Below are 11,902 nucleotides of genomic sequence, written 5' to 3'. Positions count from 1 at the left end.
TGGGTGGGTGGGGCCACGGTATACCACTCCAGACCCACCCCCCACCCCACCCTGCTCTTGGCAACCACGCCCTAACTGGCCAGCCCCTGGAGGTCCTTGGGCAGCAGCATCCATCTGACATCTGCTGCTCTGGGCTGCCGGCCCCTAGAGAGGGCTGCCCCTGAGCCGCTGCACGCTACTTGCCCAGGGCTCCCACCAGGTGGGTGCGGGGCCTCATCCCCCACTGTCTCTTTGAGTTGCCATTGAGGCCGGGGTCAGAAGGTCCTGGGGGCTCATCCTGCATGAACCACTCCTCCTGGTCCCTGAGCTGGGCTGATGGTGGCAGAGGGACAGACATTGCATACCTGAGGAGGGACTGAGACTACAGAGGATGGACCTCTGCATCTGGGGGCCTTGTGCATGGCCCACTGGGGCTCTGGCCGGCCGTAATGTTCCTGGAGAGGCCTGCCCAGGGAAGACACCTGGGGGCCTCTGTTAGGGTTCCAGGCTCTGTGGAGTCTCAGAAGATACCTCCAAAAGCTGCCCATCTCAAGTTGGGGCAGCTGAGTTGTACTAGGCACAGGAGGCACTCGCCTGAGCCCTGGTCCATGCCCAGGCCATGCTCCTATGGTGGAACCCAGACAGATGGTGGATGCAGACCTGGAGGAGGCAGGGAACCCAGACAAATAGAAAGGCTGGGCTCCATCCAAAAGTCCAGATGAACAGCGGAGGGCAGGCGGGAGCTGGGCCTGGACACTGGACGGTGGGCAGAGGGGCGCTGGGCAGCCCCTAGGCCTGGGGGCAAGTGAAATGGGACTGGGCTGCCTCCTGACCTACTGTACAGCCTGGGAGAGACTGGTTCCCTCTCTGGGACCCATCCAGCCCCAGGGACAATCAGGGATTCAGACCCCGAGCCTCAGGGGGAACAATGGAGCCCTTGAAGGCCCTCCCCCCACATTGTGCTTGGTGGTGAGAGGTGGCCCTGGGTCGGGTCGGGCCCTGGACTTAGCCGGGTGCACACCCTCAGGAGGGCTGGTGTCCAGCCGGCCAGCAGGTGGAAGGGCTCAGAAGGACTTGTTTCCTGGCCTGGAAAAGGTAGGGTACCACCAGGGGACCAGGTTTGGGGTGCCCTTTGGGGCTGAGCAGCACCCTGTTTACTCTGGGCCCAGGGTCTCAGGGGCCTGGACTCAACTCTCTTGGAACAGCCAACCCCAGGAGATAACGGGTGCTGAGCCTGGTCGGGTGGCCCTCCATTCTGGGGGTCTGTCCATCTCAGGCCCACTGCCCTCACAGGGCCATCAGTCTGGGTGGTGATTCAGCTGCAGTAAGACTCAAGGGTAGGAGGAGGTAGAGGCAGAAGTCTGCCCCTCCCCCTCCCCCAGAAGCTGCTCAGGCCAGCTGATGAGCAAGGGGGGAAGGGGGTGGGCCTCAGAGCAGCTGGGACCCCTCAGGCCATGTGGGACTGGCCAGCCCCTGCCAGCTAGGCAGCTGCAGTGTATCCAGAGGCTGATGCCTTGAGCTATTCAGCCCTGGGGGGAGGTTGGGGAGCCCCAACTCTTCCACATGGGCAGACAAGCTGTAGTTGGTACACCTGCCTGCTGTCCACACTGCTCTTGGTTTAGCCTTTATGTGGCCACGGGCACCTCCTAAACCCTTGTGGCCACCTGCTAGGTCTTGCGTCCTCAGATCTGGGTCCTGGAGGTTAGCAGAGCAGAACAGACTCCTGTTCTCCAGGAGCAGCACCCATTGCGCCACAGATGTGAGTTGTCTGGATGTGGATTGCGTGCAGGGTGGCTGGACATGAATGGGGAGCGGGACTGGGCTGGGGTCCCGACAAGGGGCAGCACGGCTGACGGGCGGCAGCTGGTCCTGTGGTATGCCCGGCTGTTGGAGGAGCAGGTGGACACAACAGGTGTTCAGGGCAGGAGGGGGGTATGCAGGGCAGAGAGAGTGGCACTGCCACACACTGAGGGGGCAGAGCCTGCAGTGGCTTTAACGCGGTGTTTTGGGCTGCATCAGGGTGGAGGGTTGAAGGAGGGGTTGAAAATGTGGGCACCCCATGGAGTCCGAGGGGCACAGTGTCCTGCCCTTGGCCAGCAATGCCTGGGGAGGTCCTTGAGGGGGCACCGAGCTTGGGCAGGGGTCCTGGTTCAGCCTCACACCCTTGCTCCTCCTGACACCTCCCGCTGCCAAAGCCCAGGGTTCTACGGCCCAGGCCACCCTGTAGCAGCAGTTCCTGGCCTGGCTGCAGGAGCGGTACAGGCTGCGCCACCATGACTCACTCCCTAGGCCTGTCCCCACCGCACCCTCCACTCCTGCAGGAGGCCCCTCACTTCCCAGGTTCCAGGCTGGAGCAGAGAAGAGAGGGGGCCCCCTCGTTCCTCCACAGACCCAGAGTGCCATGTCCTAAGGTCACCATGGGACGTGGTTACCAGCCCAGCCACCTGCACCTCCAGAGGCCCTGGGAGGGAGGAGGGCCCTCCCACCTCAGGTTTACACCAACCCTCCCCAGAGCTTCCAGGCAGGGCTCCATTGCCTCAGACGTTGAATCATCCCACTGGCATTTGCTGAGCGTTTGTGTGATTGGGGGCACTGAGCATGCAGTAGGGACACCTCACTCTTCTGGCTGTGGAGGGAGCTTCCCACAGGAAGGCCATTGGAGCAGTACAAGGCAGAAGGCAGTGCGTGTGTGTGCCTGAGCGTGAGGATGAAGTGTGTGGGCGTGCAAATGCGTGTATAAGTGTGGGTATGCAGTTGTTAGAGGGAGGGAGTCCAGACATGGTCAGCTCTGAGGTGGGCAGGAGCAGGTCAGGAAGTTCCTGAGGACCTCTGAGGATATGGGTTTTGTGCTGAGAGCCCCAGGCTCCCTGGGACCCAACCCAGTGGGGCCTGTGTCCCCACCTTGGGGTGCCTGCAGGAGGGGAGATGGGGGTAGGGGACTGGGAAGGGAACCTGGTCACTAGCTGGTGTCTACACTGTGGGAGGCTGTGGTGTGCACTGGAGTTGCTGGGGGTGGATGGATGTGGCAGAGGGTCCCCAGGCCTGGGGTCTGGGTTTTGGGCACCTGGGTTGGGGGCGGGTGCACACCTCTCAGTGGCCAGGGGGTTCAGGCAGGACACAACTGGGGCATCTGGGACAGGGGCACAGGGAGGGAGGGACATGGAAGACAACCCACAGAACCACTACCAAACTGACAAGGGGGAGACCTCGTGGGCATCCTAAGGCCAGGCTGTGAGGGAGGCCACCATTGGGAGGCCTGGGGACTAGTGGAGGTGGAGAGAAATCAGATTTCTTCAGGCATACAGCACTGGGGACTGAGCAAGGCAAGTGCTGCAGCCCCACTCTCTGAGTAAGAACTCTCCCCCACAGGGCACTTCAGTGGGTGGGTAGGCAAGCAGCAGGAGGGAGACCTTAGCCTGGGAGGTGGGTGGAGTGCAGGAGCAGCCCCTGGTCCCTGATGTAAGGCCTCAAGTCTCCCAGGGCTGAGTCCGCCTTGGGCTACTTGTAGGTACTCGTGTAGAGGAGGGACCACCCAGTGCCAGGTACGTGCAGGAATCTGAGTCCTCAAGAAGGGAAAGAGGTTATCTGAGATGCCCAGATTCCCAGGGAAGGGTTCCACCAGTCCTCTTAGTGAGCTGAGCACTCCACTCTGGGGGGGTGGGGGTGGGGCAGCCAGGCAGCCCCACCTCAGCCAGAGGAAGTCCACCCACCATGAGAGGGGGCACATGGGAGGAAGCTGGGCCAGGGATGGAAAGGAAATGGCTGGGCAGGCCCTGACCTCACTACTACAGGAGGAGGCACTGGGCATCTCTGGTTCTCAGCCTCTGACCACTCCCCCCACCACCAGCCCAGGACCTTTGTTCAGACCCAGGGGTGAAAGGGGCTTGAAGCGGGGAGAGCCCAGCTGCCCACCCCTGCAGGAGCCACTCCATTGGTGCCAGAACCAGGTGTGCAGGGCCCAGCTCACCCCAGCACAAGTCATCCTGATGCCCACTGGAGCCCATGGTGCCTGCCTATCACTCTCCTCCCAATAGGGTGCCTCCTTGGGCAACTTGGTGAAGATGACCCCAGCCCCCTTCATGGGGATCCCCCATGTGTGCCCTGCACCCTGCCCAGTCACCCCTCCCTCCCCCGACCCCACACCCTTTACTGAACACTCCCAGGCCTGCCCCCTCCCAGACCTTGACACCCAGGTGCACCTGGGCCCCTTCTCCCCAAACCTCGTCCTGGATCCCACTTGAGTGGCCCCCATCCGCACTTGCTCTAATATGTAGCTTTGGATGAGATTCCCTCTGAACAAAGGTCCCAGCAAATGCCAGGGCCTTGTTCCCTGAGGGGCCAGCACCCCCTCACACACCCTCCTCTCCTGCTGGCCCAGCCCAGAGCCAAGCTCCCACTGGCTGCCTGCCATCAGCACTGGGCAGCCATGGGCCTGGCCTTTGCCTCCCACTGCCCCATCTCTGTGTTGGGGTCCTTCTTGCATCCCACAGCCCCAGGACAGGTCACAAGCAAAACTCCCAGCTCTGTGCTTGAAGCTTCCAGACATAGAGAAATACGTTCCAGATGGGACAAGACAGGGAGAGGGAACTTGAAGTGATGGAGTAGGAAACCATTTTAAATAAGGTTTTTAATTTTACAACACGTGTGATTTACAGAGAAGCTATAAAGAGACCAGGGAGAGTTCTCATTTGCCCCCAAACTCAGTTCGCAGTGATGTGCTTGTCACAACTGGTGCACCAATATTGATACATTGCCATTAGCCAAAGATTCCTCACTTTTCCATGTGTCCTTTTGCTGTCCCAAGGTCCCCAGGGGGAGGGGTGACTGTCCTCGTGTCTCCTTGGTCCCTCTTGGGGGTGACTCCCTCAGACTTCACTAGTTACTGATGCCCTTGGCATTTTGAAGGTCAGGTAGTTTGTAAAAGCCCCTGCTGGAACTTGTGTCAATGTATCTCATGATCGCCTGGGGTGAGGGTTTGGGAAGAAGCCTCTGGGGCAGCAAGGTCTGTGCTCTCAACTTGGCTCCTCCCTGCAGGTGGGGACCTCGGCCACCTGCCTGAGGTGATGTCTGTCAGGTTGTACTCCTCCCTCCCTCCTTGCTGTGCTCTCTGGAAGAGCACCCTCCTTGAGGTCACAGTGACTACATGAATTATTCAGAATTCCCTTCTCCCCCATTTAGTTAGTTATTGTATCATTTGTATCAGTGGGGTCTCATACATTTTCTACCTTGGGCAACAATCTATAAACCAATCTATAATAGCAGGGTGGTGGGCTGGCCTCAGAGGCAATCGGGTGGAGAGACAGGACCGGGGGCAAGGCTCAGCGTGGAGTGGGGTGGAGCGGGAGTGTGGGCGGGGCGTGGACGCTCCTGGGACTGCGGCGTAGCAGAAGCCCCAGCAGGGGTGGTTTCCGCCTGTGTGGGAGCAGAATGCGGGTGCTGGTGCGTTGGGACCAGGTGCGCTTGGCATTTTACTGCAAAGTCGGGGGGAGTCTCAGGAGCACAGGTCGATGGGCTTCCTAAGGTGCTTGGCAGAAGCGAGGCAGGCCCAGGGAGCGGCAGGACCCGGCGGAGTCCGGTTCAGGGTTTTTGCTGATGAAGCGGAGGGGGTGCTGAGCGGAGAGCCGTCCAGGATAAGCCCATCTGAGAGGAAGACGCTTTGGAGGGAAGTTTTTGGGTCTGGTCTTCTGCGGTTTGCTGTGCCTGCTGGCATCCGTGTGCCGATCCAGCAGCTGGCACCAGAAGTCTGGATTTGGGGGACCCCTGCGCATGGCACTGAGGGCCTGGGCTCCTCCAGGCCATAGCTGGTCAGCATCAGCCCCCTGACCATGGAATGACCCCGCCGTGACTGCGTGTGTGACACAGGCCCTGCACACACATGTACACAGCACGCAGGCACGGGCCCTTGGGTCTGAAGAGCCAGAGCCTCTGCTCCACACCCAGAGGGTGCCTGAGCTCCCCCACTGGCACAGGGGGAAGGAAGAGAGGAGGTTTGCTCACCCTTCCTGCTGCCCAGGCTGTCCCCTTCTGCTGACAGCCTGCAGGGCCTGCACCCTCTTTCCTCCACACGACTTATCTCTGGGGGGGCTCTGAGTGCACCCAGGTCAGCCCCCCAGGGCAAAGTGCCATCCTTCACACCCCAGGGCAGGGTCCACCCAGTGCCATGCTAGAGCTGGTCTCAAGAACCCTGCCCTCACCCCCCACTCCCCGCCCCCGTGAGTGTCTCCTCGAGCTTTTCATGGGCCTGGTGGGCGCATTTACACCACGGGAGTCAGCAAACACTACACCAAGGCTTTTCCACCGAGGGCCAGTTGTTAAATACCACACAGAAGGGATCAGGACTGCCCTGGCACCCCCACCCTCCCTCCCATTTCTCCACTGGGCTCCATCTTGGAGGGGAGAGAAGTGGGGGATGCTCTGCCATCCCTTTTCTGGGTTCCTGCGTGGTGGGACTATAGGCCTCAGCCTCCTGGGGTGTGGGACTGTTGAGGTCAGGGTTGGGGACAGGTCCTGAAGGAGAGCTGAAGTTAGAGCTGAGGAAACACAGCCAGCTGAGGACATCAAGACCCTCATGCTCATTCCTCCTTGAGGCAGAGGTATATCAAAGATGGCCCTGAAGGGCTGGGCATGTGCCAGTCTGTGTACCTGTAAATGTGTGTGCCTGTGCATGAGTGCATTGCACATGTGAGTGTGTGTATATATATGTATGCACATGTGTGTCTGAGTGAACGTATTTGCATGTGCACTTGTGAGTGTTTGCATGTGTGTGGCTATGAGGGGGCGCTGCACACAGATGTGAGGAAATAGGGTCACTTCCCCAGGAACCCCGGCTGCCCCCTCTTCCTGCCCCCACCTCCTGCCCCGGGAGAGGCCCCAGCTCCATAAAGAGGGCCCGGAGCCCTGAATGCCCCTGTTGTTCCATTCCACACCTGCCCACGCTGCCTCCCAGGCCTGTTCCAGAAGGAGGGGGCCAAAAGCATCAGATACTCAAGGGTCTTCTGCCTCCAAACTACCCAGGAGCAGGTACTGGTGTGGAGGAGGGAGGGTGGGCATTAGGAGGCTGCAGCCCCCTCCCTAGAGGTGCAGGGGTACAGGGGTGTCTGGTCCTGCCCACTGAGCCCCTTCTAGGTACAGGCTCACTCAGGGGTAGCTGATCTAGAAGGAGCACTGGTCTGGGACGTGGTAAGTGGCCACATGGCTGTCTCCGAGTGTCACAGGTGCCCGAGTGTGGTTGTGTGTGTGCCTTACAGTGTCTGTGGGCCTCGCTGCACATGGTGCCACGCTGAACAGACACCTGGGCTCACCCCCTCACCCCCCAGCCAGGATGTGCAGAGGACATGGGAGTGCTGGAACAAGAGGGAGGAGCAGCCTGGAGGGTAGGCCTCAGCCCCTGGTACAGCTGGACCAGTGGCGGGGGTGGGGGGGCGCAAACAGCACGGCAGTGGTCCTTTGTGGAGATGGGGACCAGAGCCCCTGTCCAGGATGTGGAGGAAGGGGGGCCCACTGTTGGGGCGTCTGGAACTGGTGGGGCTGGGGGCTACAGGGGCTGGAGGCTGACAGAGCCGTTGGGTCTGGGGATGGATGGGATTAGGGGGTGATGAGAAGGCTAGACTAGGAGGCTGGGGGCTGAGGGCCACTGGGTCTAGGGGCCTGGAGAACTGTGGGCTGATGGGGAATGGAGTGGCTGAGGAGCTGGGGGGCCAGGCAGGCTGCAGGCCCAGCCCTTGGTGGGCCCCTGGCATGCTGGCAATAGGAATCCAGCAACCTGGGTGCTGCAAGGTGGGAGCAGGCATCTGAGGTGAGGCCCAGACTCTGAGCGAGGCTGGTCCGTTTTCTGGTTGACCTTACGAAGGCAGCTCACCCAGTGGACTCCCTGTGGCTCTCAGGGCCTGGGGTGAGGTCCCCAGAGGCTGGGTAAGGGACACAGCTTGCACGGCACTGGGCTTTCCTAGAGAGCTGGGGGAGGGCAGGAGGGCTGGCCCTGCTCCAGGCCACAGGGACCTAGAGTCGGGTTTTGGGGGGAGCAAGGGTATGTGCTCAGCCAGAGAAGGAGGCCCCTTGTCTGTCCTTGTAGGGTCTATCCTCTGGCTGCAGAGGCCCCGGCCTCTTGCTGATCCCTCCTAGGGCAGGGTCAGGACCCTAGGTGAGGGTGGCGCTCCAGGTGCCACTGTACACCCTCCCAACCCACCAGCCCTTGCCCCCATTACCCTCGCCCCAGGTTGAGCTCCTGCTCATGGCCTGCAGGTCCCATCCCCCGCCCCTATGACCAACATGAGCTGGAGCTTCCTGACGCGGCTGCTGGAAGAGATCCACAACCACTCCACGTTCGTGGGCAAGGTATGGCTCACGGTGCTCGTGGTCTTCCGCATCGTGCTCACGGCGGTGGGCGGTGAGTCCATCTACTCCGACGAGCAGACCAAGTTCACGTGCAACACGCGGCAGCCGGGCTGCGACAACGTCTGCTACGACGCCTTTGCACCCTTGTCCCACGTGCGCTTCTGGGTTTTCCAGATTGTGGTCATCTCCACGCCCTCCGTAATGTACCTGGGCTATGCTGTGCACCGCCTGGCCCGCGCCTCACAGGACGAGCGCCGCCGCGCCTCACGCCGCCGACAAGGCCGCCTCGCGCCCCGTGCACCCCTGCCCCCACCGCCCCACCCAGGCTGGCCCGAGCCAACAGACCTGGGCGAAGAGGAGCCCATGCTGGGCCTGGGTGAAGAGGACGAGGATCCGGGCGCGGCCGAGGGCCTGGGCGAAGATGATGAGGCTGAGGACGTGGGTGCCGCCAAGGGCGCAGGAGGGGACACAAAGGCGACCGGGGTCCCAGGCCCGGCAGGTCAGCATGACGGGCGGCGGCGCATCCAGCGCGAGGGGCTAATGCGCGTGTACGTTGCCCAGCTGGTGGCGCGGGCCGCCTTCGAGGTGGCCTTCCTGGTGGGCCAGTACCTGCTGTATGGTTTCGAGGTGCGGCCCTTCTTCGCGTGCAGCCGCCAGCCCTGCCCGCACGTGGTCGACTGCTTCGTGTCGAGACCCACTGAGAAGACGGTCTTCCTGCTGGTCATGTACGTGGTCAGCTGCCTCTGCCTGGTGCTCAACCTCTGTGAGATGGCGCACCTGGGCCTGGGCAGCGCGCAAGACGCTGTGCGCAGCCGCCACCCCCTGCCCACCACCCCTGGCCCCATGCCTCGCCAGCAGCCCTGTGGTCTCCCCGCCGCGCCTTCGGGCCTGGCCTGCCCGCCAGACTACAGCCTGGTGGTGCGCGCGGCTGAGCGCGCACGCACCCACGATCAGGACCTGGCCAACCTGGCGCTGCAGGCGCTGCAGGACCGGCGGTCACTTGGGGACCTCGACAGCCCACCAGGCCCTGGCCTTCCAGCAACCGCCCGGGGGCCCCCGAGGGCCGGTGCCCCTGCCTCCGGGTCGGGCAGTGCCACGTCGGGGGGCACTGCCGGGGGCCAGGGCCGGCCAGGGGCCAAACCCAGGATGGGCTCTGAGAAGGGCAGTGCGAGCAGCAGCAGGGAGGGTAAGACCACCGTGTGGATCTGAGGCCTGCATTGGTTGCTGTTCCTCCTCCCTCCGCACCAGGGCCGAGGTGGAGGGCTCTGGAGGAAGTCTAGGGTCTGGACACCGCCTAAGGGGCAGAGCACAACCTACCCTCCTCCTCCCCCTCAGGTGGCTGCTCTCCACCTCGAGAGGGGGCGGAGGGCACCAGCCTGCTCTGCATCACTGCCCCTCCCTGCCTGAGCCCCATCTTCATCCAGGATAGGGTGGGGAAGGTAGGCCTGGGAATCACGAATGGTCCCCAGCTCTGGTCCATAAGCCCTGATGGGTAGGTGGGACTGTGGCTGGGGCATTTCCACCCTCCCAGAGCCACCCTGGCCACCTCAGGACAAGGCTGCCCTCCAGGAGAGAGCTCCACCCGCTCCTGCCCCGCTTTCCCGGCAGTAGCCCATGTGCGACTGCCCAGGGATGCTTGGCCTGGGTCTTGGGGAGTACTGTGCTTGTCCACAGTACTCCCTGCCCAGCAAATGGGGCTCTTTTCCTAGCACCCACACTCTTCTAGCCCAGGTTCTTGTTCTTGCAGAGATGGAAGCAATGCCAGGTCTTCCTTATACAGAAGGGAAAACAGAGACCACAGTGGGCAGAGGCCCCTGCGCCCAGCCCTGGTCTGTACCACCTCCTGCCTCACCCCCACTAGGCCCCAAGCATGAGCTGCCTCGAGTGCCAGTGGACCTGCACCCTGCTTCCTGTTCCCTGCCCAGGCAGATCTGGGGCTCAGGCCCTGCATGGGCCCCAGGGTGGATGGGACCATGCCCTCTCCAGCTCCTGTGCTGGCCTGGCGTGGCCCCTTCCTCTGGGACATACTTCAAGTTCTGAAAAGACATCGGTCCCCCTTACCACTCAGACCAACAGGATGGTGGTGAGGGGCTATGGCTTTGCCCATGCTAGGGGAAGGCGCTCTGAGGCTCCCACCACAGCCTCTTCCCTCCAGCCCCCTGTCCAATTCAGACACAGCCTCCAAAGGGAGTGAAATAAAACTAACTTTTGTTTACAACCACATGTGTATGTGTATGAATGTCCGCATAAATGTGTGTGTGTGCTTGTGTATGTATGTGGGAGTGTGGTGTGTGCACATATGTGTGAGTACACATATATGCGTGTGTGTACGTGTCCACCGCTGGCCTCTGGGGACACATGGCTCAGCTCTAGGATGGCTGGGAGAGGAAACCACTTTGCAGGGACCATCTGGGGAGCAAGGCCCAGGTTGAGCCCCTGCAGCTCCTTGGAGACACTCTGGTGCCTCTCTGTGCCAGGCAACAGGCTCTGCCCAGAGGGGAGGGATATGGCTGAATGAGAACAAAGAACAGCCGGGCCTGCACGTTTAGAGCCCAAGGTGGTAGCTCAAAGGATAGAGAGGCAGTCCTGTCTCAGGCCCCGGCATTATCCAGATGCTGGCCAAAGCCTGCAGTGGTAGCTTTTGGTGGGGAGCAAAGGTGAGCACAGTTGGGGAAACAGCTGCTGCTGTCAAGGAGCCACCTTGGTCTAGACTTCAGTGATCCTGCTGTCTACCAGCCTCCCTCAGGCCCAAGGCAGGCCCTGAGAGCTTCTCCCAGATTGCAAATCCTCTCTGGGGTCCCAGGGCCAAGCCCCAAGCCTGGGTGGACCCCAACCCAGCCTGCCTCTGGTCAGATGCCAAATGCAGGCTGAGTCCCTTTCCTTTGTGGGGTCTGACTGGCTGATCCCGGGTTCCAGGTGACCCCACCCCCAGGTAAGCCCCACCCCCATGAAGTCCCAGATGTCAATGCTGGAAGCAGAGCCTCAGAAGGAAAGCCAATCCAGACCCAGAGCAGGGACTCGCCACTCGCCTCTCCAAGAGAGGAAAGCCCATGGGACTGGCATCCCTGCATTTGGGGCTGTGCTGCTGGCAGTGTCGTCATGAGGAATACTGGGTTTCTGTGGTGGGGAACACGCTGTCTGTCCAGCCATGCCTGGCTCCCATCAGTGTGACTGGGTGCAGCAGAGCTGGTGAAGGATATCTGCAAGGCACTATTGTTGGCTGACACCCTTGCCGTGGCCCCTCCGTAGCCTCCCTGCCCACCGTGTCCCTGAGAGCAGCCTCCTGCAGCCAGTGGAGGGCCTGGAGGACATCAGGACCTCAGGGAGTTAAGTGGGCATTCCAGGTGGGGAATAGTGGGAGGCTTTAGGGTTCAGAACCACCCTAGTGGCTGGAGAGGGCTGGTGAGGAAGGCAGGTGTCCACTCCGAGCAGGACCCAGAGGTTGGCCTCGATCCTGATGGTCAGTGCTCCCACATCTCAAGGCCATGAGGCACACTTGATGGTGACAGGGTCCCACAAGGGGTGGAAGGTGGGGCATGGGCCCTCAGCATCTGCCTGAAAAGAAGCCTTAAGCCAGCAGACAGGGAGA

General features: G+C 61.6%; 1 protein-coding gene across 8 annotated transcripts; it reads left to right on the top strand.

Moving 5' to 3' along the window:
- Positions 1–110: 110 nt before the first annotated feature.
- GJC2 (gap junction protein gamma 2) lies at positions 111–10,531 on the top strand. Of its 8 annotated transcripts, none has more exons than XM_067732490.1 (3): positions 111–1,074; positions 8,221–8,313; positions 8,488–10,531. In XM_067732490.1, the coding sequence occupies exons 1-3, from the start codon at positions 790–792 to the stop codon at positions 9,520–9,522; spliced, it is 1,413 nt and encodes a 470-aa protein (XP_067588591.1). In that variant the 5' UTR covers positions 111–789; the 3' UTR covers positions 9,523–10,531. The 8 variants fall into 8 exon arrangements, with proteins under 8 accessions (XP_067588591.1, XP_067588592.1, XP_067588588.1 ...); XM_067732495.1 differs by lacking the exon at positions 111–1,074 and adding an exon at positions 1,081–1,738; XM_067732491.1 differs by lacking the exon at positions 8,221–8,313.
- The last annotated feature ends 1,371 nt before the right edge of the window (positions 10,532–11,902 follow it).

Source organism: Pseudorca crassidens, chromosome 3, assembly GCF_039906515.1.
Source record: "Pseudorca crassidens isolate mPseCra1 chromosome 3, mPseCra1.hap1, whole genome shotgun sequence".
Taxonomy (NCBI): domain Eukaryota; kingdom Metazoa; phylum Chordata; class Mammalia; order Artiodactyla; family Delphinidae; genus Pseudorca; species Pseudorca crassidens.
Note: the sequence above shows the minus strand (reverse complement) of the source record. Positions and strands in the feature narration are given on the sequence as shown.

Coding starts and splice junctions, on each gene's coding strand:
- GJC2 (XM_067732487.1), top strand. CDS start 790: ATGGGACTGGGCTGCCTCCTGACCTACTGTACAGCCTGGGAGAGACTG. Junction 1,075..8,220: donor TGTTTCCTGGCCTGGAAAAG/GTAGGGTACCAC, acceptor CATGGCCTGCAG/GTCCCATCCCCCGCCCCTAT.